This window comes from Oenanthe melanoleuca, chromosome 5 (assembly GCF_029582105.1).
Source record: "Oenanthe melanoleuca isolate GR-GAL-2019-014 chromosome 5, OMel1.0, whole genome shotgun sequence".
In the NCBI taxonomy this organism is placed as follows: Eukaryota; Metazoa; Chordata; class Aves; order Passeriformes; family Muscicapidae; genus Oenanthe; species Oenanthe melanoleuca.
Window position 1 is genome coordinate 38,455,819 of NC_079339.1, and position 22,489 is coordinate 38,478,307.

At 52.6% G+C, this 22,489-nt stretch overlaps 3 protein-coding genes across 3 annotated transcripts in view; 1 reads left to right on the top strand and 2 right to left on the bottom strand.

The window, feature by feature from the left end:
• Nucleotides 1-278: 278 nt before the first annotated feature.
• ISCA2 (iron-sulfur cluster assembly 2) lies at nucleotides 279-1,692 on the bottom strand. The gene is made up of 4 exons (XM_056493496.1): nucleotides 1,583-1,692; nucleotides 1,279-1,447; nucleotides 1,022-1,137; nucleotides 279-829 (listed from the first exon to the last, which is right to left on the bottom strand). Exons 1-4 carry the CDS (start codon nucleotides 1,666-1,668, stop codon nucleotides 655-657), a joined length of 546 nt encoding a protein of 181 aa, XP_056349471.1. The 5' UTR covers nucleotides 1,669-1,692; the 3' UTR covers nucleotides 279-654.
• A 3,981-nt stretch (nucleotides 1,693-5,673) lies between these two features.
• NPC2 (NPC intracellular cholesterol transporter 2) lies at nucleotides 5,674-7,817 on the top strand. The gene is made up of 4 exons (XM_056492771.1): nucleotides 5,674-5,860; nucleotides 5,943-6,050; nucleotides 6,232-6,404; nucleotides 7,022-7,817. Exons 1-4 carry the CDS (start codon nucleotides 5,776-5,778, stop codon nucleotides 7,106-7,108), a joined length of 453 nt encoding a protein of 150 aa, XP_056348746.1. The 5' UTR covers nucleotides 5,674-5,775; the 3' UTR covers nucleotides 7,109-7,817.
• A 616-nt stretch (nucleotides 7,818-8,433) lies between these two features.
• LTBP2 (latent transforming growth factor beta binding protein 2) overlaps nucleotides 8,434-22,489 on the bottom strand; it is a 67,873-nt gene continuing 53,817 nt past the window's right edge. Inside the window, exons 19-35 of the mRNA XM_056492770.1 lie at nucleotides 21,785-21,904; nucleotides 21,460-21,582; nucleotides 21,136-21,261; nucleotides 18,693-18,815; nucleotides 18,279-18,404; nucleotides 18,045-18,167; nucleotides 17,687-17,818; nucleotides 16,617-16,742; nucleotides 15,736-15,879; nucleotides 15,269-15,460; nucleotides 15,066-15,146; nucleotides 14,338-14,466; nucleotides 13,964-14,104; nucleotides 13,527-13,694; nucleotides 12,785-13,048; nucleotides 12,419-12,568; nucleotides 8,434-9,329 (exon numbers count right to left, since the gene is read on the bottom strand). Of these exons, the coding sequence (XP_056348745.1) occupies nucleotides 9,163-9,329; nucleotides 12,419-12,568; nucleotides 12,785-13,048; nucleotides 13,527-13,694; nucleotides 13,964-14,104; nucleotides 14,338-14,466; nucleotides 15,066-15,146; nucleotides 15,269-15,460; nucleotides 15,736-15,879; nucleotides 16,617-16,742; nucleotides 17,687-17,818; nucleotides 18,045-18,167; nucleotides 18,279-18,404; nucleotides 18,693-18,815; nucleotides 21,136-21,261; nucleotides 21,460-21,582; nucleotides 21,785-21,904 (2,435 nt within the window). The 3' untranslated portion in view covers nucleotides 8,434-9,162. The remainder of the gene's footprint in view (nucleotides 9,330-12,418; nucleotides 12,569-12,784; nucleotides 13,049-13,526; nucleotides 13,695-13,963; nucleotides 14,105-14,337; nucleotides 14,467-15,065; nucleotides 15,147-15,268; nucleotides 15,461-15,735; nucleotides 15,880-16,616; nucleotides 16,743-17,686; nucleotides 17,819-18,044; nucleotides 18,168-18,278; nucleotides 18,405-18,692; nucleotides 18,816-21,135; nucleotides 21,262-21,459; nucleotides 21,583-21,784; nucleotides 21,905-22,489) is intronic.

A 22,489-nucleotide genomic window follows, 5' to 3' on the forward strand; every position in this document is an offset into this window, starting at 1 on the left:
TTCCTACCTCAATTTCTTTGGTTTCGCTTACTCTGACCAAGTGAAAAACATCATCCCAGGAACTTAGAGCAAAGCCACCATAGGTTCCTGGGACCAAGAGAATCCTGTTCAACAAGAAAAAAGTATCTGGAAAAGCCCACTGTAAACTGGGCAGTGGAGAGCCAGCAGTATATGTGAGTAAGACTCCAAGTCCCATTCACTTGGAAGACAAGGAATAAGCAACACTAGCCTGAAAGAACCCACATTCTACCCACATGTAAATGCACAAGCAATACTGATCAGTCTCATAGACTTTTTTTAGTAAGACCTTTCAATAAACATACACACACATATATATACAGCCTTCTCTTGTAGAGACAGTTAAGTAGTTCCACATTCAGGACAGGGCAGGTCAGCACCACCTGGCCTGTGGTTCACAAGGCGCTGAAGATGCTCCTGTGTGTGTGCTCATGGTAACTTCATCATTTCTGAAGGGAAGGCCAACAAATCTTGGAGACAGGCTCAGTGCAAACACACACACAGCTGCAGTAATGTGTAACAGCTGCGTCACAGTGTAAGGGAGATGAGAGGGAGCAGCAGGGAAAAGAACAAACACAAACCCTCTGGAGATTGCCAAAAGTGTCTGCAAACAGTGTCCATCCATGAGAAGTCCAGTCAGAATTTGACAGAGAAGGAAGTCCCACATGAACAACCCTTCTCTGCCTGGGGGTTGCTCACCACCTGGAAGGAGCTTCGTATCAGCTCTTGGCTGAAATCCACCATAGATCCTTTCACAAAGGCCAGGCTGTCCACATCCACTACCACACGGGCACCACCTTGTTCGAACACTCTGCAAAAAAAGAAGCATATTTAACCATTAACTCTGGCAAAGACCTTACAGAGAAGCACAACCTCAGCATGCTCCTTTATCTCATAGGCCTCTTCCCTTCAACGCAAGACACTATTATCTCTCGCATACCCCTCCCGCCACTTCTGCAAAGAACAGTAACACCTGACGACCAAAACGCCCCTTTGTCCTTGCCTGTCATCAGGATTGATAACTGTGTCCAAGGAAAACTTGTACTGGAAGCCAGAGCAGCCACCTCCTTCCACCTGCAGCCTGAGAAACTCTGATCCTTCTGTGATCTCCAGCAGCCGCTGCAAATAAATAAAAGGAAGAGGATTAAAAGGCCTGCTTGAACAAACTGGAGAACACTCCAACTTGTCTCCTCGGCGTGAGGGCAGGGCAGGCAGTGTGGAAATCCTCCCAGAGACACCAGACCCTTCCCCAGTCGCCACCTTCACGCAGCTCTCGCTGAGGAAGATCTGTCCTTCGCTGGGGCCGCTCTCCGTCGGGCCCGGCTCGGAGAAGGACGATGCCCAGCGCAGCAGGGAGCCGGCGGGGCGGGCAGGGCCGGCCGGGGCCCTCGGCGGCGCTCGGCCTGGGCGCGGGGAAGCGGAGCACCGGCTGCCTCGGGAAGAAGGGAGAGGGGGTGCCTCAGAGGGGCCCTGGCCCTGCAGCCACCAGCCCCTGCCGCGCAGCGGGGACACGCTGCGCCCCCGGGGGAGGGTGCAAGGGGCCGAGAGCCCAAGGGAACGGTACCTCGTCCGGCCGCCCAGCGCCAATACCCAGGACCGCCGCAGCAGCGCCGGCGCCGCCATGGCAGCCCAGCCCCGCCCCGCCGCCATGGCGGAAGTGCGGCCGCGCCCACCCGGGGCCGCACCGGGGCGGCGGTGCCGGTGGTGGCGGTGCCTGTGGTGGTGGCCGTGGCCCTTCGCGGGCGGTGCTGAGCCTCGGCAGCGATGAACGCGTTACAGGTGCACAAAGGCACTGTTCGCAGCCACGGAGCTGTGAAGAGTAATAAAATAAAGAGCGAGCGCTGTCCCTCAGCGCATGCTTGTCCCGTAAGGTTATTGTGAGCAGAACCCAGAGAAGGGTCAAGATGCCGCCGCAGGGGCGCTGGGTAGGCTGAAGAGCAAACACGGCAGCAGGGATAAAGGATTTTAGGGTTTCTCCCGGACACCGGCTTTTCTGGTTTGCTCTCCTTTATCAGGTGGAGGCCACTCTTCCTTCGTTCGAGCGCTTGGCCCGGCGGTGCTCAGCCTCACACCCACAGTGTCCTCCCCTCTCACCGCAGCAAGGGTGGGAGGAGGCCCCGGTCCCGGTCCCGGTCCCGGTCCCGGCAGGCTCACCCGACTCCGGGCAGGCCCCTACGGCTACCTGGAGCACGTTGCCCTCCCACGGTGGTTTAAGCTCCTCCTGATCGTCTGCCGTGTGACAGCGGCCTGGCCGGTCCATCACAGATTGTGGTTAAAAGTCTTTATCTCTCTGTTCCTCATGTGATTCTGGGGGAGGAATCCTGTTCCTCAGCCCTAGCCAGACCTGCGGAGAGTCATGCAGTGACTGTGTGGAAGACTGATGGAAGAAAACCTGTCATCCCAGCAGGAGGGGGTGATTTTCCATCAGAGGACTTGAGGACCTTGTCACAGTTTGCTTTCTCACCATTCTGCTACGAACAAGGTGGTTCTTCTGTAACCACGGGGTTTTGCTTTTTTTCCACCCTGACCATGTAGATAAAGACTGCTTTGAGCTGTTTAATCTTGCTTACTCTTGGGTTAGCTCTCATGATAAAGCCAGGAAAGTATCACAGGCAGGGTCCCAGCAGGAGTAGTACTAATGCAGGCACCTGCAATAGTTGATGAATCCTCATCAGACATATCAGAACACTGAATGTTTAAATAAAACATATTGGGGTGTTTCTTGATTATTATCAGTGTGGCATCCCAAAAGCTGACGACTTTGGAGGAGGGAATGAAAACCTCCTGGGAGAAGAGACGAGGAGGGATCATGCCTGATTTCTTTTCATATTGTATTGACTTTCTTTCTCACTCTGTAGGGTGTATTAGATTGATCTTGCTGCATTTCTCTATGCTGTGGCTGTATTCACTCTGACACCTTTCAGAGAATGGATGTAGCCAGCCCCAAAAAAACAGACACTTACTTTGGAGTTGCCTTCATTTTTACTGCATTAAAGTGACAGAAAGGTGTTAAGTGACAGAAATGTGGCAAGCAGCTTCAAGGATCTTTGTGACATTGCTGAAATGATTACTGCAGACTGAAAGAATGAGAAAAAGGCCAGCTAGCATCACTCACAGTTAATATAATTAATAATCTGCTGTGCCAAGGAGAGACTCATGTTCTGGGGACAACTTTTTGGTGTGACAAGGGGAGGTGGGATAACTAAGAACAGCTATTCCCTTGCATCTCTTATCACTGGCTGTTTTTTTCCTTCAGCCAGCTATGTGGTACAGGGGTGGTTGCTTGCTTTTTTCCATAGAGTAGTTTTCCTTCCTGGGTTCTGATATTGTTGGTCATCTTGTTCCTGATAGCTGGGCATAATCTGGTTTTAAGTTTGTATTTTGATTTTCTCTTCTTATTCTGGTTTGTGGTGTCTTGGTTTGGGGAGTTCTTTAGCTCTCTTTAAGCACACTGTATTGAAGAGATTTATCTGAGAGTTGAATTTTCTAGATATTTTGCTCTTTTCTCCTCTGCAAATGATGCTAAAATCTCTTGTATCTATATTGAAGGGAAACTATACTTGTTTCAGTGCTTCAGAAACTGGTGATAATAAAACCTCTAGTATGGTGTTGAATGCAAAAGTGGATGTGATGAATTTAAATGTGAATTCTGATGATCTGTAGCAAAAGGAGCATGTTCTGGCTGAAAGAACAGTTAAATTGATTAGTCTCTGTATGTGGATTTTCTTGAGAACCTGCCTTCTGTATTCACTGGCGCTGTAGTGCCTGCAAGCACATCTGTTTATTGAACTGCTAGTGCTATGCTTTTAGAGGGATTTGAATTAATCAGGTGTAGATAGCTGATGAAGTGGAACTTCAGGCTTTTTCCTCATGTAATAGAGTTGGTTGAACTACAAAAATTAACAACTGCAGTATCAGTCTTGCTGGAAAGAATTTGTCTGCTAACTTTCTTAGCCTTTTCCGCTGGTGTTTCTGCACTGCAGCATAAGCTCCCTGTGATGTTGGTATTCTGAAAGGACCTCCGTCTGCAAAATAATGAGACCAGCCTGAAGTTGATTTGAATCCTTCTTAAGCAGTGTTTGGCTCCAAGGGAACCTGGAAGCTTGTGCCTGTTATCAGATGCCATAGGGGGCATGTGCCTAAAAGCAAGGTCTGTTTAGCCCAAGATGCTTGTGCTGCCCTGGGGAATTTAAGCTTCAGTAATGTTATTGCAAAACTGACACCATGATAATGTATGATATCAACTAAAAACCTTGGGCAGAAGGTTTCTGCTTCCTTCTTCTGTAAAGGCCTTGGCTGTAGATTTACAGACTTACACTTATTAGGCTTTTTACTACTCCAGTTTGGGGTGCAGGGAGGGGAAATAGACATGTTAATTTAGATCTCAGTTATAATGATTTGAAATATGCGTTGACTTGTATGTAGGTAGTCACTACCATTGTGTAAAAGCATCTGTGAAGCAAAGATAGGTGGTGAGTTGTTTCACAGGAAGGCATCTTGATATAATGGACTGTGGAATTTGCTTCCAAGCAAATTCCAAGCACTGCTTATCCTGTGAATATGTGACCGCACTTTATGGTGTTGCTCTGACCTGACTGCAGTTGTTACCAGCTTTGTTTACCATCTGTAAGACTTGAAAGATAGGGATAAGGGATACCTTTTGAAAGGCATGCTTTCCACGACAAGGAAAAGCCTTTATCGGGTCAGTTATAAAGTGTGCTAGGTAGTGTTAAATACATGGCTTAGTCTCAGCAGGGGTTTTTTGAGGGTGGTGGTTTTGGGGTTTTTTTTCATAGCGTTGTGGTAAGCACTTTGCGATGCATGTGTTTGGAAACTGAATGCTTATTCGAAATCTAAAACAAAAACCCCAAACATGAAAAAACTCTACACCCCTTCTGATGTGACACCCTTTGCAGAGGGCCTGAGCAAAGCGTGGGGTGCCACCTCTTAGTCACTTGGCTGTGCAGCTGCAGCTGAGCAGGCAGACACCTCACTGGGACAGAGGTCAGGAGTGGGGACGCTGTGTCAGCTCTGCCACATTCCTACCAAATCAGCACTCACGTGCCTCTCTACCGTGTTCTGACATGATCCCAGAAAGGCTGAGATTTGCTACCGTGTGAAATTGGTGAAAAGTTGTAAACTTTAGCTTGGATCAAATGCTTTCTGAAGCGTTGTCTGGTTTGCCTTGACATCCAGAGCCCAAAGCAGGGAGTCTCTGGCGATTCACGAGTTTGAGAAACAGGACTGACGTGTGTGCTCTGTGAAAGGTGGCAGCCACGCCAGGTACTCAGCAGATGTGACTCTTGGCACTCGTGTTACACAAACAGCTTTCGACATGCAGAACAGAGATATGGGATACGTATGAACAAGGCCAGGGACGAGTCTATTACAGCAGCTTTGCGGGCTTTATGTTTTATCCCCTTTCAGAAGGGGCAGCATGGCACCGCCTGTATCTGAGCCTGTCCTCCGGCTGCTGCCTTTGACACTGACTGTCCCAGGACAGCCCAGGAGTGAGGATGTCCAGTGGCAGCACTTTTGAAGATGGTGTCTGTCTGTCCCAGGGCTGTAGTTGCAGCACACCACCACTGGCCGCGGCGGGGGCGGGCGGTCGCTCCCCCGGCCCCGGGAGCGGGGGCGGCTCCGGCCCGGCCCTGCGGGCGGGGCCCGGCGCGGCTGAGGGCGGGCGGGGCCGCCGCGCTCATGTGACACCGCGGAGCCGCCGCCGCCGCCGTGCCCGCCGCCGCTGCTGCTGCCGCCATGGTGCCGACCCCGCTCGCCCTGCTCCTGGCGCTGGGCGCCGCCGCCACCGCCCTGGCCGAGCCGCTCCGCTTCGTTGACTGCGGTGAGTGGCTGCGGCCGCGGGGCAGCGGGAGGAGCGCTGCAGCAGGCGGAGACGGCCCGGTAATCCCGACTCTTCCCTGCAGGTTCCGTAGACGGCAGCATCCAGGAGGTGAACGTGAGCCCCTGCCCCACTCAGCCCTGCCTGCTCCACAAGGGGACATCCTACAGCATCAACGTCACCTTCGCCAGCAGTAAGGAGCACATCTCCAGCGGGAGTGGGAAGGGGCAGCGGATCCTCTCTGTGTCCCACTGCTGGGACGGGAGAAGGGCGGCTGGAGAGGGATCTGGGTGGGAGGAAGAGTGTCTCTTAGTTGTGTTCTTGCAGCCTGTGAAGGGCATGTGTGGTATATGTGTGTTCTCCGTGTTCTGCAGAGATCGAGAGCCAGGGCAGTCAAGCAAGGGTGTACGGGGAGATGCTGCACGTGGACATACCCTTCCCTATTCCTGAACCTGATGGATGCAAGTCCGGGATCCAGTGCCCCATTCAGAAAGGCCATTCCTACAGCTACCTGAATAAACTCCCTGTGAAGAGCGAGTACCCCAGTGTAAGTATGCAGGCAGCTGGTCAGCTTCTCAGCTACTGCCTATTTTGGGGTAGTCTCACCACCTGCCTTTAAGGGAAGACACCTTGTTCTGTTCTGGTGAGAGCAAGTAGACTCCATAGACCATCTGCTGTTCTTTTTGCTGTATGACTCTACTTTCAAGTTCCCACTTTGGGACAGACCCAGCAAAGGAAGCAGCCTAGCTCCAGCTGCTGAGAAGTGGCTTCAGCTGCTCCAGTATCTTCCTGTGCTGTGCCTCCCCACCAGAGCCTGCTGCATGCAGCTGAATGCTCACAGACTCTGTGTGCTCAACACTGGGGTGCAGTTCAGCTGGGGGTGCTGCAAGGTGTTTCCACTCTACTTTCTCAGGGAGTGGGATGCAGTGTGTGGAGGTCTCCTGTATCATGTAGCTGAGCCCTCTCCATCCACAGATCGTACTCCAGGAATCAGTGCATGAGCATGGCCCACCTATTGCATGCAAAGACAAGGCCCCAGCTCTGTCTTCTTTGTGCAGAGGTCCCAAGACCTCCTTGTTCCACACAAGTGATAATTTTTCTCCCCATGCCCTTGCCTTAAGATTTCCTGAATGTTCTTTTTTCCTCTGCTCTTCTCTCTTTCAGATTAAACTGATTGTGAAGTGGGAGCTGGTAGATGACCAGGACCAGATGCTGTTCTGCTGGAAGATACCAGTGCAGATTACCAGCTGAGGGGCTTGGGGAGGGAAAAACCAGAAACAACACAGGCCAAATTCTTTTATATAATATACATTTCTTACTGCTTCCTTCAGAGCTCTGCAGCCTCTGAGCAGCCAGCACTGTGTTCCTTGCAAGATGAGCCCCTGGCAGAGTGCTCTTGCTGTGTTTAGGTGACATCCCTGGGATGTTCTCCTAGCAGCTCAAAGGGCAGCAGTGTCTGCTGCAGGAGTGACTGAGCATGATCCTCCAGCTGCTGTGTGGAGGCACTTTATCTGTTTGACATGGAGACATGGAGCTGTCTGTCCTCAGAAAGGAATTTCACAGTGATGAACCTGGCTATTGTCTGAGCTGCTACCTGGTAACCCTTCAGTGCCTCTTTAGAATGCCAGCTGCGTCCACTCTCCTGTGTTTCTCCTGCTCTGTTGTGACTGGGATGCCCCTGGGACCTGCATTTGCTATCCATGCAGCTGAAGCAGAGGGAAGGAGAGGAGTCTTTCCTTGAGCTGACAGCCTGCTATGTCCTGGGCCTCTGCTCAAGCCAGCAGGACTCCAGCTGGGAAAACTTCCTTTTTGTGGATGCAAAGCCAAATGGCGTTCAATGTCTCTGCAGGGATGATTCTTTCTCTAACCAATGGTTTGCACTACTACTAACTTGGAGCTGCTGCAAGCTCCTGAACCTCTTTTTGTAACCTTCCTTTTAATAAAGGCTAGACAAAATCTGCTTGTGTTGTATTCTGTGAGTGTTGAGGATCAGGAGGGAAAGCAGAGAGGCTGGGCATTTTCTAGCTAGGGTTCAGCTGGTCTTACTTCTTAGCTTAAGGCATGAATAGAGGTGATACGCTGGTCTAAGTGTGGGTGACCTAGAAGCAGCTGCTATCCAGCTGGCAATGTCTGGCTGTGCTCCTGCTTTGCTAGTCCTATGCAGGCTTGAAATTGTTCAAAGGCTCCCTGAAGAGGTGGTGGCATAGAATATAGCCTTGCTTGCTGCAGCATAGGTAAAGGTCTTTATACTGAGGGTTCCAGGGCTGGAAAAACAACTCCCAGACCTGCTAGAGAGTTCTTACCAACTGCAGTAACTACACTTACCCATATGGGAACTGCAGCCCCCTTGTGTGTGAGCGAGGCAGGGTGTGAACAACTATAACTTCCGTGCTGCCTGCAGGGACTGGAGTTGGCTCCTGACACTGGTGCTGGGCTGGGGATTTGGCCCAGCAAAGCTCTCTGCTCTCACTCAGGAGCAGCAGAAGGCCATGTGCCAGTTGAGAGGGCTAAGAATTGGCTTACAAGTGGGATGGCTTTGCCCTTGGCAGAGGCAAGATAAACAGTTCTGACAAGCCTCAGTGTTTTGAGCCACAGGGGCCCAAAATAAATGTTTTATTTAACAACATGAGAGAAGTTTCCAGCAGAATCAGTTAAAAAAAAAAAACAAAAAACCAAAAACAAAAAAAACCACCAACAACTTTACAGAAAGGAAGCTGGACCTGCTCTCCCTCCCCCTGCCCAGCCAGCATGGGGCACAAAGTGTGGGGCTAAAAGCCACAGGGAGAGCTGGCCCTGGGGCCCTTCAGGCCTCTTTCCCATACCCCAAGGTTAGGCAGCAGCTCTAGAAAGCTGGGTGGAACCCCCATCTTAAAGCTCTGGCCTGGAGGCCGGATGCTTCACAAGGAGTGGGGCCAGCACCCGCCATGTGGGTAAGGCTTGTCACTAGGTCAGTGCAGCAGTGGCAGGGAGATGAACCCCCTTTCTGGGCAGGGTGAGGGGACAGGCTGGGGCTGTGTGGCGAGGGAAGGTGTCCTGTGAGCCTCCACGACACAGGGCAATGTGACAGGTGCCAAGGGCTGGGGTGGGCTCTGCTGCAGGAAGAGCAGGGGCTGGCAGGGCCAAGAGGGGTGCAGAGGCTGGGAGCTCAGCCCTGACCTACAGAGAGAGGTGGTGGGGAAGCTGAGCACTTCGAAGGGGAAGGAACGAAGAGCCCCGAAGCACCCGCAGCCCTGGGAGGCCTTTTCTCTGTGCTCCCAGGCCCCAGAGCCGTGTGAGGGGAGCAGCCTCCCCCTGCTCTCCTAGAGCTACGCAGCTGCTGGGTTCTGGGCTGTCTGGGGCACGCAGTGGTGGGACCGGGCCAGGGCCACGTAGCCCGGCAGGCACTGGCAGCGGTAGGAGCCCTCTGTGTTCTCGCAGGTGCCACCTCGGCACAGGGGCTCAGGGCTGCCCACCTCCTCACACTCGTTGATGTCTGCAAGGAGAAGGACTGGGCTGAGCTGGTGGCACAGTGGGTAGTCCCAGCCCACAGCCATCTCCTTGTGGCCCTGCCGTCCCCCCAGCACTCCCACACGGGGCCTGCCTGCCTTGTCCCCCAACCAGTACCTTCAGCATGTCCACAGTGACACCACCAGCCTCCCATGCCCTCAGCATATCTGCAGAGCTTCCATAGTATCCAAGGGTGCCATCCCCAGTATCCTCCAGCACAGTACTGAATCCTGCCCCATGTACACCAGATAAGAGCCCCTCCATGCTCTGCTAGCAGCTTTTGGCTAACAAGTTGTAATAGCCTAAGATCTGGGGAAAAGGCCACTTCTAGCCTTGGAAAATGCCCTTTTCTGATCCAGCAAGGTCAACCAAGCCCTGAGAGGCCGATTATCATCTCCAGGACCAAAACACAGAGGGACTTCGTGCTGCACAAACAATGGCTTATTTCATTAACCTGCAAACTGTGCCAAAGGGCTCAGTTGGCCAGCTCATCAGGCTGGAGTGTGCACGTGAGCCCTACAGCAGCTGCCCTGCTGTGACAGGTCTGCTCTGCTACATGTACTAACCCAGGCACCCTGCCTGAGATACACCAACTTGAGCTGGACAGAGCACCCAGGTACAACCCCAGAACCGTTGTTTGCACCCACAGGACCTACAGACCCCAAATCCTCACCTACCAAGGCAGGCCCAACCCCTCTCACCACAAACTACAGACTCAACTCCCACTGATCAGCAGGGAGTGGGAAGCAGCTGATGGGTTCAGCTGGCCACCCAAAGGAGATAGAAGGCCCCAGCAGTAGCCAATGAACCCTGGGAGGACCAAATGTTCTGCTATCCCAGGGACCTTGGATTATCTCTAGCATAGGTGGAGGAGGCCATCTGGCAAAGAAAGAGAAGTGCAGCTCCATGGAGGGATGCTGGAAGCAAAATTTTCAGGGAGGTAAGGGAAAGCACAGCAGTCACAGGAGGAAGATGGAGAGGGAAAACATGAGAAGAGAGAGCTTGAGGAACAAGGTAGTCTCCACACACAGCCAAACTAATTATCAAACTGACACTGGGACTCGCACTAAACCTCAGGATCACACATTGCCATGAACAGGATGGCTTGCTCAGAAGCCTAAGAAGAAGTTAGGCACATCAAGGAAGATGTGCTTTGCAGCCTCAGAAGCAAGGGAAAGTAAAAGCTGAAAGAGCAGGCAGGCTGCTCTGGCCACCAAATCAAGAGGAGAAATGAAACAAGGACACTTTAGCCCAGAGAGACCCAAAAGCAACAGTGTAGGGTTGCTAGCAGCCTGCACCAAGTCCTGGAGTTTGCCCACTTGGGCAGGAGTGGGGACACAGCTCACACAGCATGGGTAAGCTGTTGCCCTAGGAAGTGAGAGGGGAAGTCCTGCAGCAGCTGCAGAGTATTCTAAAGGCCTGCAGTCAGCAAGGTAAAAACATGGTGATGACTAAGAACCAAGCAGGAGAACTGAAAGGAAAAGAAACAGGCTCCAGTGTAAAATGAGGCTAGTTAGTTTCAGGATGGAAAAGGCAACAAGCAAAGGCTCCATAAATATGTTAGGAGGAAACAATGGGGAATGTCAGTCTATTTCTTATCAACAGAGGAAACAAAAGCCAGTCAAGCTGGCTGGAGCAGCTAACACGGGCTTTGTTCCAGCCATCATAAAAACACTTGTGGTGATCAGACAGGGCACAGACTATGTTTGAAGTGTTTAAACAAGGGTACAGGAGCACAGGGAGGGAAAGGCCACACTGTGATGGAGAGGTTCAACAATCAGTTACATCCATAAAGGTTTGTGGCAAGGCAAGTTCACATGCTTAATGCTGCCTGCAGTTCCTGAAAAGTCAACAGTTCTCTCTGAGACGGGAGCATAAAGGAGGCCTCAGAAAAGCAACAAAGGATAAATCTCAAAACTATCTTCAGAAACAGAGAAGGGAAAATCCAGAATTACAGTCTGCTCACCCCTAAGCAGTTCAGCTTTGTGAGTGATTAGGTCATAACCTTCTAAAGGATAACAGGATCATTAAATAGCTGGTGCAGATCAGTTAAGGCCTGATTACGTTAAGCCAATCTGGTTCTCTTCCCTGACCTGATAACTAGCCTGTCAGATAAGGGGGAAGTGGATATGATGTGCCTTGGCCATGGTGAGGATTTCAACACACTCTCACATGACACACTCAAACAGATTGAGAAAATACCCTCTAGATTAAACTGTGGCAATTGCACAATGGACCGGACAGCTGCACTCCAAAGACAATTAGCAATACCTGGCTGTTACAATAAAACCCCTTTAAAGCACAGGCTGCAGTGTCTGTCCTTACCCCTGCTGCATGCAAATGTTGTCATTAAGGTGGACAAAGGAAGAATCCCCATGCTTATAAAATATATGTGTGTGACACCAGACTGCAAGCACTTTGTAGAGCTCAGACTTACTCTGATAGAGAAGTGGTCCAAACACCAAATAAAATTCACTGAAGGCAAATGCAAAGCATTATGGCCAAGGAAAGGAAAACAGTGCACAAATGCAGAAGAGGGAATAACATCTCAGGCAGCCATTTTGCACAGCTGCACCTGGGGTGGTATAGACCATGGGTTCTGTATGAAGAAGCTGCACCACTGTATTGTACAATAAAGCTGCCCTGAGTTGAAGTAAGTGCCTTGCCTAAGGAAAAGGGGAAGGTTTTCATCTGCTCTGTTGAGTGCCTAAGGTCTCAGCTGGCTTGGAGACATATAATGTGAAAAGGATGGAGACATGGCATAGGGATGTAGAGGAAATGCAGAGAGAAGATTTAGAAACCATGTCTCATAGGGCAGGGTGGAAAGTGAGGAATTCCACCAGGGCAGTGGCAAATGTAGAGGACGTTAATCACAGTATCAATGGTTTGTGATGTACAAGAGTGGTGTGAGAAGACAGGAGATATCAGCTGCTCTCGGTGATGCCCAGAGCCGGCTGAACCTCCGCGACGGCCCTCCCAGCCGTACGGGAAGGAACGGGAAGAGGAGCGGGACAGCTCCTGCTGCTGTCCCGGCTGGCACCGGCAGGGAGCAGCCGCGGCCAGGCACTCACTCACCCACGCAGGCCATGCGGGTCATGTCCAGCTGGAAGCCGTCGAAGCAGTCGCAGGTGTATCCCTCCGGGACGCGCACGCAGCGCCCGTTCTCGCAGCCATTGAGGATCCCGCACTCCTCCGCCTGCAGCCCCTCGAAGCCCTCGTAGAGACCTGGAGGGCGGCAAGGTGGGGTCAGAGCAGGGTGAGCCACAAGAGGAATATTGGGCATGCAGCAAGACAGTGCTGGTGGTGCCAGGACTGACTCGGAACAGCCAGGAACAGAGCTTGCTCCCAGCCTGGAGCAGCCCAGCCAGGGTGGGAACTGTGAGGCAGTCCCCATGGACACAGTCTGGGCAGGGAGCACTTCTCTGTGTCTCCAATACTCACCAGTTTGGCTGGGCAGGTAGCGGGGTGGAGACCGTGCTGGGCTGTGGTGGAGAGGGCTGCCATGAAACTCACTGCTGGGCTCCCTCCGAGGGAAACCGGCATCAGGGTTTCCATACTCAGACTCCAGGTAGTTGTAGTAGGGGCTGGGAAGGCCATAGTGGGGGTCTTCCAAGCCTGGTCCGTACTCATATCTAGGTCTTTCTCGGAGCTCAGCCCCTCTCTCACTGTCTTCACTGCCCCCATTACACAGGAAAGCAAAATCAGCTGCAGGTGAGGAAAAGGAAGGGTCAGTGCAGCCTGGCCCAAGGTCCACTATATGGCCAAGGTATGTGTCCACACTGGGTCAGCTGAGCCAGGCCTGCAATTGGTGCCCTCCAAAGCTGCAGCTCTGTAGTTTGTTGATTGTCAGGAAGACAAGGTCCTGTCTGGGGCCAGCAGGTTCTGAGCAGCAAGAATCCCAATTTCCCTGGGCAGTTTCCCCTGCCACTACCTCCTAACATGTGCAGAAGCAGTGGGATGCACAGGGCAACTCTCCCCTCAAATACCTTGGACTTGCTGCAAACCAATTTCAGGTATATTCTACCCACTGGTGCAGCTCAGCCCTGGAGAAGTGTGTGTGGGGTTACCCAGTCCTTGGGCTGCCTCCAGCAATGCACAGACCTTATGCAGCAGACCTACGTGACATGACAAGTGGCAGCCCAGCCCATTCCCCCCTCTGCTGGGACATGCTTGCCCATCTTACCGGAGGACCTGTGGGGACAAAGTGCACAGTTCTGGCCCCAGGCTTCACCAAGCCGGCAGCAGCACTCAGTGTACGTAGTCTGCTGGCCGTGCAGCAGGTCTTGGCAGATGTAGTCGGCAACGGTCTGCCAGCAGACGTCCAGGTGGATTTCATACTCCTCCAAGGCATCTGTGAGTGACACAAGCAAAGGATGCCATGGAAATCATCCAGAAGAGTACCTGTCCATCTTGTCCCAAGAGGGATGACCAAGTGCCCCAGCTCCTACCCCCTCCCTGCCCTGGCTGCACCCTGTGCTGGTGCTGACACACCTCAGCCAGACACCAAGTCCCCACCCACTGCTCCCTTTTGGACCAGGACCCAGCCATGGTCCCTCAGGACCCAGCCATGGGGTAGAATGTGTGGGGCAAAGGTGTGCTGCAGTGGGGGATCAGGCTCACCTGCCCTGCTGGAGAAATTCACACACCGGTTGCCAGTGGCATCCAGCACAAGAGGGAGGCTGCAGAAGCAGTGGTAGGAGCCTTCTGTGTTCAGACACTCGCCGTTGATGCAGTACACTTCATTCTGACACTCATCCTGATCTGCCCACACACAAGGACAGGGCAATGTTTCAGGCTGGCACACGTGAGAAATGTGACCCTTTCCCTGCCCAAACAGAGACCCCATGGACCTCAGGCTCTCCTCTCTTGTTCCCCAGGAGGGTCCCAGGAAGCCTGTTACCTAGACCTGGCCCAGCAGGAACAAGTCTGGGTGCAGCAGCACGGCTGTCCCCCCATGAGCAGTGGGGTCCCACTGCTCTTTGCGGCCATCTTACCAACACACTCAAGCCTGCTGGAGTCATAGAAATATCCTGTACGGCAGAAGCACTTGTAGCCAGGCACTGTGTTCACACACTGTCCATTGCGGCAGAACTCGGAGCCAAATATCTCACACTCGTCCATGTCTGAAAGAGGGATGGAGGGAGGGCAACTGTCTCAGGAAGCAGAGCCATGGAAGCAAGGTGAGCTGGGTGCTACACCTGCAGAAAGCTTCACAGCACCTTGCCTGGATCACTGACACGTCCCTGAGTGAGCTCCCCACCTCTCCCACAGGCCTCAGGCTTGGGAGCAGAAGGAGAAGCACCCCCAGGAAGAACAGGAGGAGGGGCAGTGTGAGCAGGACACTTTCAGAAATAGGAAATTCGTGTGTATCTTAAGCACACAACCCCTATGGATGTGAAGTGCCAAAGACTGAGCGAGCTGGCCACTGGGAGATCTGATCAGTAACTGAAGAGCTGTGTCTTAATGGTCCTCATTCCTGGTTCATAATGAGAGACTTGCACCAAGAAAGAATCACTGCCAGCAATAAGGCAGGACTGGAGGGAGGGGCACTTCCAGCTCAACAATACTGGCAGTGTGGGATTTCTCTGGAATGGGGAAAACAGCAAAATGATGTCCCATGACAGGCCTGGGGAGATAGTTTTGTCAATGCATTTTCATGCAGGGTTTTAATAGTGCTCTCCCTATTCCCCCTGGAAGAAATGAAAGAAAATGATGCTAGTACCTGTGAAAGAGACTTTTCCTGAGAGCGGATCTTCCTGGGGAATATAGCCCTTCCCAAGAGGGCAGATCTCTTGGTACTCCACTGACCAAGATACAGATGCCAAGAGTAGATGGAAAGGAAAGAAGGAGATCATTAGTGCAATCAAGGTGGAGCTGGCAGGCAGAGCACTGGCCCTGCCTGGTGTGGTAGGGCCACAGTCCTACCTGTTCCTGGGATGGGGCAGGGGTAAGTCTCACAGTTGTCACCCCAGGCTGCCCCCACAGTACAGCAGCACTCCTCTTTGGTGATGTTCTTGGCCAGGACGCTGTCACACAGGCGGACGTCACTGATGTGGTAGTAGCACTGCTTGCGCTCTGCGCTGTCAGAGAGGTGGGCTGCACGTGTGTCAGAGCCCTCTAGAAGACAGCAGAGCAGGGACGGGATGGGGCCCTTGGCACCCCAACGCAGCATCCCATACCTAGGAGGTCCCAGAACACACCCATCACCAGCAGCGTGGCCTTCCCAGGTCCTCACTTTCAGGTTTCTGAGCTCTCCCCAGACAAAAACCTGCCCATCTATCTGTGGAGGCTTGTACAGCCCTTTTAGCCCCTCATCTTTATCTCACCCCCGCCAGGGCTACCACACTCCTGCTCTGGCTGCCACCCACGCTCTATCACAGTTGCCTACTCACCCACGGCTGCTCGGGGCTTGCACTGCCCTGCCTCAGTGTCGTACTCCTCGTGGTCACTGGGGCAGAGGCACAGGAAGGATCCCTCCACATTTTCACAGAGCGCAGTTCCACACACGGCGACCATCAGTTCACACTCATTCACATCTGCAAAGCAAGGGGCAGCAGTGGGCAGCAGGAGCCCTGCCTCTGCATGGGCAGCCTGTGCACGGTCTGCAGCATGAAGCTACCTTGCAGTTGGGAGACAAAAGCTGCTAGGGATGAGCTGAGAACTGTGTTCAACACAGTGGCTCAACACAAGCCTGGCAGGAGCCTCATGCCCTGCCCTAAGTGGATCCAGAGCCTGAACTCCAGCTTGCTGAAATCCAGTGGGTTGCTGGATCACAGAATCTAGGTTTGAAGGACTCCAGTCCAACACCCTACTCAGTTACAGGCTGCTCAGAACTTCTTGAACTTTTTCTTGTTGGGTCTTTAAAATCTCCAAGGATGGCAACTACACAGCCATCACAGGCAACTGCTCCACTGCCTGCCTGTCTTCACAATGAAGATTTTCTTCCTTATAATACACTTGGCCTGTTCTCTACAGGCACCCATTAAAGTACCTTTCTAGCACCTTCAGTGCCTCCATCCCCCAAGGACCTTCTTTGCACCTGGACAGAAAAGGGCTCCATGTTCACTGTTAAACACTGACTTTTTCAGAGCCTGGTCCTTCACAATTCCAAAGCTCTGCTGTGATAAGGGAAGGGGTTTTACCTCCATGAGCTGCCCTGTCCATGTCTGTGATTCTCAATGTGTGAGTGCAGTCCCTGTTTGTGGTCTGGGACACAGCTGGCATCTGCCAGTGGCTCTCCTTGCCTGACTGGCAGTGATGCTGGCAGACTCACCAATGCAGTAGTGCCCAGAAGGTGAGCTCTCATAGCCACGGTCACAGAGGCAGCGGAAGGAGCCATCTGAGTTCTCGCAGAAGCCGTGGCTCCCGCACAGCGTCTCATTGGCACATTCATCAATGTCTGCAGCAAAGCCAAAAACAGGAATTGTACAAACCCCACTTCTTCCAGCTGACATCCCTACTCAGGCCGTTCGGCTTTGACCCCAAGATCTGGGACTGGGGCAGGCATTCCCTTTATGTGAGGGACTGGGTCCTTGCTAAGAGCATGCATGTTAAGAGAAGCTTCTTGCAACACTGAGGGCCACAAAGAAGCCATGTGGATAGAGCAATAGGGGCAGGACAGGAATGGGAAATTGATGGGGAGCATGGGAGGTGACTGGCAGGGGTGGCTAAGGGTAGCAGTTTCCTGCAGAGGTGTAAAGGGACACAGAGCCTAGAAGCTCCAGCTGCTGCATGGAATTTTTCTTGGAGCAGTCAGAGCATCTATGTGTTCACAGCCCACAGTTCCCAAGGCCAGAAGCAGCTCTGCTTGCTAAGGCTGAGTCTTAGTGCATCCCAAAGCCCAGTGGCTGGCAGCAGCTCCTCCCTGCTGCAACCTTCTCTGAGCTGGGGGGAGCCTTAAAAATTGCAAAAACCCCTTTGCTCTTTCCTCTTTGCAGGAGCCTGGGCTTCAAACCCAGACTCGCCAACCTAGCATGCATTGGTACCAGCAGCCTTTCCCCTCACCCAGGCCTGCCAGGCAGGTGACTGGCACTGGCCCCAGCAAGCACAGCTTACAGGGAGCGGTGGTCCAGCTCCAAGCCTGGAATGGCTGTAACCTGCCCAGGACTCTCCCCAAGCGGAAAGCAGCACAATGCAGTGTCTGTTCCAGATGCCAGGAAGAGAGAAGTCTAGACGCAAGCAGGCAGCACAGCCAAGAAAACAAACTCTCAGCATTATCTGCCTCTCCACCAGCCACACATTTCCTCCTTCTCCTCCTTCTCCCCTGTGCCTCTGGCAGAGATGTCCCACAACCCCCCTGTTCCTGCCAGGGTGAGAGGCAGGGACACCCAGGGCTGTGCTCACCAATGCAGTCACCCAAGGGGGTCCAGTGGAAGCCAGGCTGGCAGCCCATGATACAACGGTAGGAGCCCAGGCTGTTCTGGCACCGCCACGTGCCGCAGATGGCATCCCCATATTCTTTACACTCATCCACGTCTGCAGGGAGGAGAGCAAGGGGATGAGGATGGGCAGATGGGGACCCTGCTTGTTCAATGCACTTGGGTCTGCTTCAGCTGGCTAGAGGTCTTGAACCAGTGCTAGTCCTCCTCACAAGTCACCAGCAAATATGAGTGCTGGGAGCAGAACTGCCCTCCCCCCTGCACTGGCTAAATTTGTCTGCTCAAATTCTGGGAGGCTGATCTCTCCAGCAACGAGCTCTCACCCACGCAATCATCAGTCTCTTGGGAGTGTTTGAATCCATTTTCACACAGACATCTGTAGGAGCCTTCTGTGTTCAGACACTGGCCTTGTGAGCACAGGGACTTGTCTGCACATTCATCCACATCTGTGAAATCAAGACAAAAACATCATCCTGGATCTCACAGCAGGGCAGGAAGCAGAGGGCAGGAAGCAGAGGGCAGGACCTAAGGTATGTCCCTGCTACCCTCCAACTCACCTTGGCAGCTGACTCCACCAGCCACATTTGAGAAGCCAGGAGCACAAATGCAGAAGTAGGATCCCTGACTGTTGAGACATTCGCCATGGGGACTGCAGATCTCACTGCTCAGGCACTCATTGACATCTGCAGAGGAAGCAGAATCAGGACCATGCACCCAGCACTGGGGTACATCCTTCACCAAAGCCACATGGATGCCCCCAGTCAGCCCTCAAAGGGCTTCTGGCCCCTTGTTTTCTCATGATGGAAACGGAGATCTTCCCTGTCCACGGGGAGCCTGAATTTGACTACAGCCTTATGGATGTGCCATGCGTGGTGGCATCACTTGCCTTGACACCAGCATCCTCCCTACTGAGAATGAAGGGGGATCCAGTATGTACCGGGCCCAGAGGGCTGCATGGATGGGGTTCATACCTTCGCATACAGTGCCATTGATGAGCTCAAAGCCAGTCTGGCAGTGGCACTCGTAGGAGCCTGGTGTGTTTCTGCACTCTCCCCCCAGGCACTGAACAGCAGGGTCCTCACACTCATCCACATCTGCCAAAAGGAAGGGCACAGTGCAGAGTGAGGCCACAGCTCTTACCACCACTGGGGAAGATCCCCGTCCACAGAAGCATCACCCAGCTGTTGGCCTGCAAAGTGGGTTTGAGCTGTCCTCCCAGACCATCCCATCACAGTGAGAACAGGGGAGAGATTCGCTGGTGCCCAGGGATTCAGCCCAGACTCTTCATTCTCTTCCATCACAGGGACCAGCAAAAAACTATCCCAGCACCAAGTCAGTGACAGGACCAAAGGCAAGGGGCACAAACTGAAATACAGGAGGTCCTGTCTGAACACTCTCTGTGGCAGTGGCAGAGCACTGGCCTAGGTTGCCCAAAGACATTGTGGAGTCTCCCTTCTTGGAGATACTGAAAAACTATCTGGATGCAGTCCTGAGCAGACAACTCTTGGTGGCTCTGCTTGAGCAGTGTTGGATGAGATGACCTCCAGAGGTCCCCTCCAGCCTCAGACATTCAGCAGCTCTGTGAGCACAGGGATATTGCTAACCCCAGTGTCTGTGTATGACAACCACCAAGAGGCAAGTGCAGTCACAGTTGTTGACAAATCCTCTCTTCAGCCAACTGCACAAGAGCAAACATCAGTAGAGCAACACAGCACCAGCTCTACCTTGCAAGGCTCTGCTTTCTTTTGGCAGACTTGCCTACAATATCCTTCTGGTGGAAGAGCTGTCCAGGGGCCTACAAGAGCTCTTACCCAACTGCAGAGTTCTCCACAAACCCTCTCTCACCCAACTCCTTCAGGACTTGACCAGAATCTGCTGGCACTCTGAGGGTGCCAAAGCAAAGGAGAGAGGGATACGTTCCCTCGCACAGAGGACTGCAAGATACCAGCAGACTGCCTGCAGCCCTTGAGGTGGGGGCAAGCACAGGAGAACACTGCACTGACAGGAGGTAAAGCCCTGAGACTGGCAGCTCCTGAGGGTAGGAATGAACACCTTCCCCTTTGCAAAGTACTGAGCATGCCACAGGCACAAAGAGCATGGCTTCCTACCACCTCAGGGCAGGATTCCCAGCTTTTCAGTCTCAAAGGGTTGTAAGAAGCAGTATTGTTGAATCCTTCTGGAGAGAAACCAAAATCTAGTTTATTTACAAAAAAACTATCACAAAGCCCTTATCATTTTTCAAATATGAAACCTAAATCCACAGACAAGGCCACCAGCCAAGGCAGGGAGGAACATGCCATCCTGCCATCAGGTCAGTGTGACCCAAACAATATCAAACCCTGATAAGATGCCCTCATGAAATGGCTGGGGCAAGGTGGCTGAGATGGGGCAGCTCACGTGGAGTCTTGGGAAAAGGGGAGGGCAGATGTAAGGCATCAAACTACGGCTCTTCCATCACACCCAAAAATCAAATGCAAAATAAGTTCATTTCATTGGCTTTCTCAGACATCAAAACAGAGGAGAAATAAGGGAGGAAAAACTTCCCTGCCTCCCCTCCTAGAGGCCCCCATACAGGGGAATCCTTCTGAGAGTCACATCAAAGGCAAGATCTCCCATTTGCCAGCTACGTGCAGGCTGCAGAGCTCTGCAGTGCTCCAGAGATAAATTCTCAGCACGTGGCCATTCTTTAAACAAATACCTTTGCCAACTCTGCCCTTTCTCTTCCCTTGCTCCAAACAGGGAATTTTCATCAAGCTGTCTCAAGCCCAGGATATCCCCCACAGTCAGCCATCAGAGACAGAGTTTTCCTGCTTGTGCTAGAGCAGTTGAGCTGTAAAGCTGGGACTGAGCACTCTCATGTCTCAGCACTGCAACCAACACAAATTAGTGCTGCTGTTAAGTCTCCACCAGCATGTCTGGCACAGCAGAGACCTTGATCTAAACTTTCCCTTTTAAACTCGTCCAAGTTATATTAGGGGCTGAAAAAAAAATGATGAAACCTGGGTGTCCACAGTCTCTCCATGGGCTGTGGATGCAAGGTTTCTCCTCCTATTGAAGACCTACATTTGAACTATATGCTCCCAGGCACACAGTTCTGAACTAAAAGACACACAACTCTGCCAATATTTCCAGACCTCCTGCACTCCTCTGGCCTTTGTCAGCATCTTCTACATCATCATTAGTCCATGAGTCCGTCACCCCGTCCCTTTCCTGCATGAGTAAAATCACCTTTCTGCTGCTCCAAATGACATCTGCTTGCAGCCTTCCATGCTCTCTGCTGAACAGGAAGCTAGAGAGCTGGAAAAGGATCCTGAGGCTAAAGAAGTCCTCCTGCCCCACCAGTAACCCAGCTAAGGCAATGTCTCTTCCCTCATTTCCTCCAGCACTCACGCCTCTGTTCTGGGGAAGGGATACCTTCACACATGCTGCCATCTCTGGAGACAGCATAGCCAGTGTCACAAGACATGCAGGAATAGGAGCCCTCAGTGTTGAGGCAGAGTCCAGAGGGACACGGAGTCCGGGTTGTGCATTCATCGATGTCTGCATAAACACACGAGAAAGAGTGGCGTAAGGAGAAAAAATGCAGAGCAACCATGACCAGGCACACATGTTCTGGGGGAACCAGCCAGCATGGTGGCCAGGACTCAGGCAGAGCCAAGTGCTCAGGGAGAGCCTAGGGAACCCTCTGGACTGAGTGTATGACACTTCAGAGTGTCTGGGCACGTGGCTCCCTAGTACCTTGGCAGCTCTTCCCATCAGGTGCCCCCTCGTAGCCCCGGTAGCAGGAGCAGCGGAAGGAGCCATCCAGGTTGACACACCGTCCATGAGCGCAAGTCCCCTCCTCAAGACACTCATCCACATCTGTGTGATACAGCAGAAGGCAGCATGGCATGGGAGGGTGCTCAGAGCAGTCCCTCCACACAAGCTAAGAGTGCAATACGCCCTGGCCAAACAGGCTGGCTGACTGCAGGGGAAGGATGTGGCCCCTGCTCCTTTTGAGGCTTACAGGGAGCGCTGCTGTGGGGTACAAGGGTTCTGCCCAGAGGCAGCCCAAATTTCTCACCAATACATCTTCCATTCCTGGGCTGGTAGCCAGCCCCACAGCTGACACACTTGTAGGATCCTAGTGTATTCACACATCTCCCACTGGGGCAAGAGCTGGGATCCATGCACTCGTTGACATCTGCCAAGAAACACAGTTCTTTCAGGCTCCCAAAGGTAAACAGTGCAGCAGTCTCCAATGTATCCTCTCCAGCTGGATCCTCAGTGTTTCCCTCCAGGGCACAGTGATACCCAATAGGAGTATCACTCCTATTGCCAGGACTTAGACAAAACTTCTTACGGCCCCACCTATCCCTCAGGATCCTACACCCACATCTGAGGGCTGACACAAGTCAGCAGCTAAACTCACTGCTGCAGGGTGTTGCCAAGGCCAGGAATGTGCATGGGTAGAGAAAGGGATCAGAAAACATCTGTGCAGGGCTGTCTCATCTGGACGTTTCATAACTACGATTAGGATGCAACCTCCAGCTCAGTTGCCTTAAGGCAAGTGCTTTCTGGAGGCTGTGTGGGGGAAGCAGCATTCTATGCATGCCCTGTTTCCTGTACTGACTCCTAAAATAGCCTTCCATTCTGTGATGGAGATGAGCTACTGAGAAAGGGGAATCTTTGATCAAGCACATCACACATTGACAAGGGTGAAAGCTTTGAAAGGCCCAGGTCTTGCCATGTGAATGGGATGCAGTGGGGATGGGTGGCCCGAGTCTCT

Bases quoted from the DNA above. Each gene is read 5' to 3' on its own strand.
- ISCA2 (XM_056493496.1), bottom strand. From the start codon at position 1,668: ATGGCGGCGGGGCGGGGCTGGGCTGCCATGGCGGCGCCGGCGCTGCTG. The intron at 1,448-1,582 runs GTACCGTTCCCT...TTCCCGAGGCAG, and splicing joins GCGCTGGGCGGCCGGACGAG to CCGGTGCTCCGCTTCCCCGC. The intron at 830-1,021 runs GCAAGGACAAAG...CTTTTTTTGCAG, and splicing joins GTTATCAATCCTGATGACAG to AGTGTTCGAACAAGGTGGTG.
- NPC2 (XM_056492771.1), top strand. From the start codon at position 5,776: ATGGTGCCGACCCCGCTCGCCCTGCTCCTGGCGCTGGGCGCCGCCGCC. The intron at 5,861-5,942 runs GTGAGTGGCTGC...TCTTCCCTGCAG, and splicing joins GCTCCGCTTCGTTGACTGCG to GTTCCGTAGACGGCAGCATC. The intron at 6,405-7,021 runs GTAAGTATGCAG...TCTCTCTTTCAG, and splicing joins TGAAGAGCGAGTACCCCAGT to ATTAAACTGATTGTGAAGTG.